Raw genomic sequence first — 2,310 nt, forward strand, 5'->3', positions numbered from 1 at the left:
CGACAACGTACGCAGTACAACAGTGACCAACTTTATACCAACGTATCTACTGTATAAACCTATGACAATAAAACAAACAAAACGACAACTTACGCAGTACAACGGTGACCAACCTTATACCAACGTAAGTATCTACTATTTAAACCTATGACAATATAACAAACAAAACGACAACGTACGCAGTACAACAGTGACCAACTTTATACCAACGTATCTACTGTATAAACCTATGACAATATAACAAACAAAACGACAACTTACGCAGTACAACGGTGACCAACCTTATACCAACGTAAATATCTACTATTTAAACCTATGACAATACATATCTTCAACTTACTATAGTTTTCATGTTTACCAAGTTACAGAACTGATACATTAAATTGGATGATGTTTGTATTGGTTGTTTAAATGTGAAGATACAAAAAATACCGTTTAGTGCAATTGTTTAGTTACGAGGAATTTTAATGTTCGAGTTCTAAATTGATCAATTTCTCTAAACAAATATTCCAAATAACTCACAAATAATTCAATTAAGTATAAAATTTGTGTCTCAGCTTTAGATACAATAATCATCCAGTGGACGCGAAATATATGACTCAGCTTCTAATACAATATTCAACCAATGAGTACAAAATTTGTGTCTCAGCTTCTAATACAATAACCATCCATTAGGTGGGGCATGTGACTTAACTTATATTACTATACTTAACCAATGAGTGCAAAATTTGTCTGAGTTCCTAATATAGTAGCCAATCAATGAGCGACAAAATCTTTATTTCAGCTTTTAACACAATACTCAACCAATAAGTGGGGAATCTGTATTTCAGCCTACCACTTGAATAGCAAGCTGCAGGACAATCTTCTCGTGAAATACAAAATGTTGTTTATGGTGACATTTTGCGAGTTAAGAACTAATGAACCGTTGCTGTTGTAATATCGATAAATTCACATAAATATTATAATTTGAATAAATGTAACTGATTTTATATTTTTCTGAATAAACCAGAATTGATATCAGAAACAGCTGCTCATTGGGCAAGGAAATGTCAGTCTGTGTTTGGTAAAGTACGTGGGCATCTGCGGGGGGGTGGGGTGGGGGAACATAATTCTTTCTTTATTCATTCAGTATATTAATATAAACTTTTTATTCAATTATCAATTTCACACTACTCCCCCCCCCCCGGAAAACCATGCCCCTCCCTGAAAAAATTTCTGCCTACGCTAATGGTGAATTCTACTTAAAAATCCAATATCCTAACGTAAAAAAGATAACGTGAATAATTTCTTTTAACTCGTGTTTTCATGCTGAAAAAACGGAGCACACCAATTTAATATACGTTTCTATCAGTCATCACATTCTATTTAAAGCAATGCTGTTTTATAGTCAGAAATCAATTCGAAGAAGTTAAGTTATCCAGTAAATATTCGAGGCAACATAAAGATGCTGATCCGTGTTTCATAATATCTACTTAATTTTCGGTTCTGTGATAGTGAGCTAAGGAAATGTATTGCGATGTGCTATCAGCACGACAAAATCTCCGGAAGTAAATTTCAGTTAACTTAAGTACATTGAATGCACTTTAGAAAACTAATCATCACAGAGTTTCAGCTAAGTAGGTATATATATATATAAAATAATCTCATCGCATGTAACAAGATCTGAGGTAATATAGTGTTGGTTTTACTGACATAAATTAAAACAGGTCTATATAAACAGGCAATATTGTTCTATTTAACTAGATGTGGCCCAAGTAATTAAAACAGGTCTGTATAAACAGGCAATATTGTTCTATTTAACTAGATGTGGCCCAAGTGGGAGAAACAGGAGGGCGACTTGAAATCTATAATGGCAGAGTTACCGACGGTGGTACCCAACGGATCTCCATACTCCCTTCAACAGTTTGCGTCCGTCCAAGACCCGGTTTTCTCTCCCGTCGTTACGTCGACGGGCGCGGAACACTTCAAGCACGATGTCTCGACTATTGCCTATGATGGAACGATCAACTCCATCAACGCTCAACTACAGACAACAGCAGTTTATTCGCCATCTCTCGGCAAGTAAAATAACTATAGTAGTATATGTTTTTTTAGGTTAACATTATGCAGATACTTTTCCATATCTTTACTTCCAGTGGAGAAGACCTGAAGTATTCCTCAGGTTTACGTAGGATAACTATAAGTTCTGAAAACTGTACGGATTTAGGTGTAGACAAGTATGTGTTTCTTATACGGATTTAGGTGTAGAAGTGCGCGTGTTTTTTTTTGGTATGGAAACATTAAAACGCTTGTCGTAATAGAGAGAATAAA

At 35.1% G+C, this 2,310-nt stretch overlaps 1 protein-coding gene across 1 annotated transcript in view; it reads left to right on the forward strand.

Moving 5' to 3' along the window:
• The window catches only part of LOC106470749 (paired box protein Pax-5-like), a 45,026-nt gene extending 42,961 nt beyond the window's left edge, over window positions 1-2,065 (forward strand). The window contains exon 6 of the mRNA XM_022400287.1: window positions 1,805-2,065. Coding sequence (XP_022255995.1) covers window positions 1,805-2,065 — 261 coding nt within the window. The remainder of the gene's footprint in view (window positions 1-1,804) is intronic.
• The last annotated feature ends 245 nt before the right edge of the window (window positions 2,066-2,310 follow it).

This window comes from Limulus polyphemus, unplaced genomic scaffold (genome assembly GCF_000517525.1).
Source record: "Limulus polyphemus unplaced genomic scaffold, Limulus_polyphemus-2.1.2 Scaffold107, whole genome shotgun sequence".
Taxonomy (NCBI): Eukaryota; Metazoa; Arthropoda; class Merostomata; order Xiphosura; family Limulidae; genus Limulus; species Limulus polyphemus.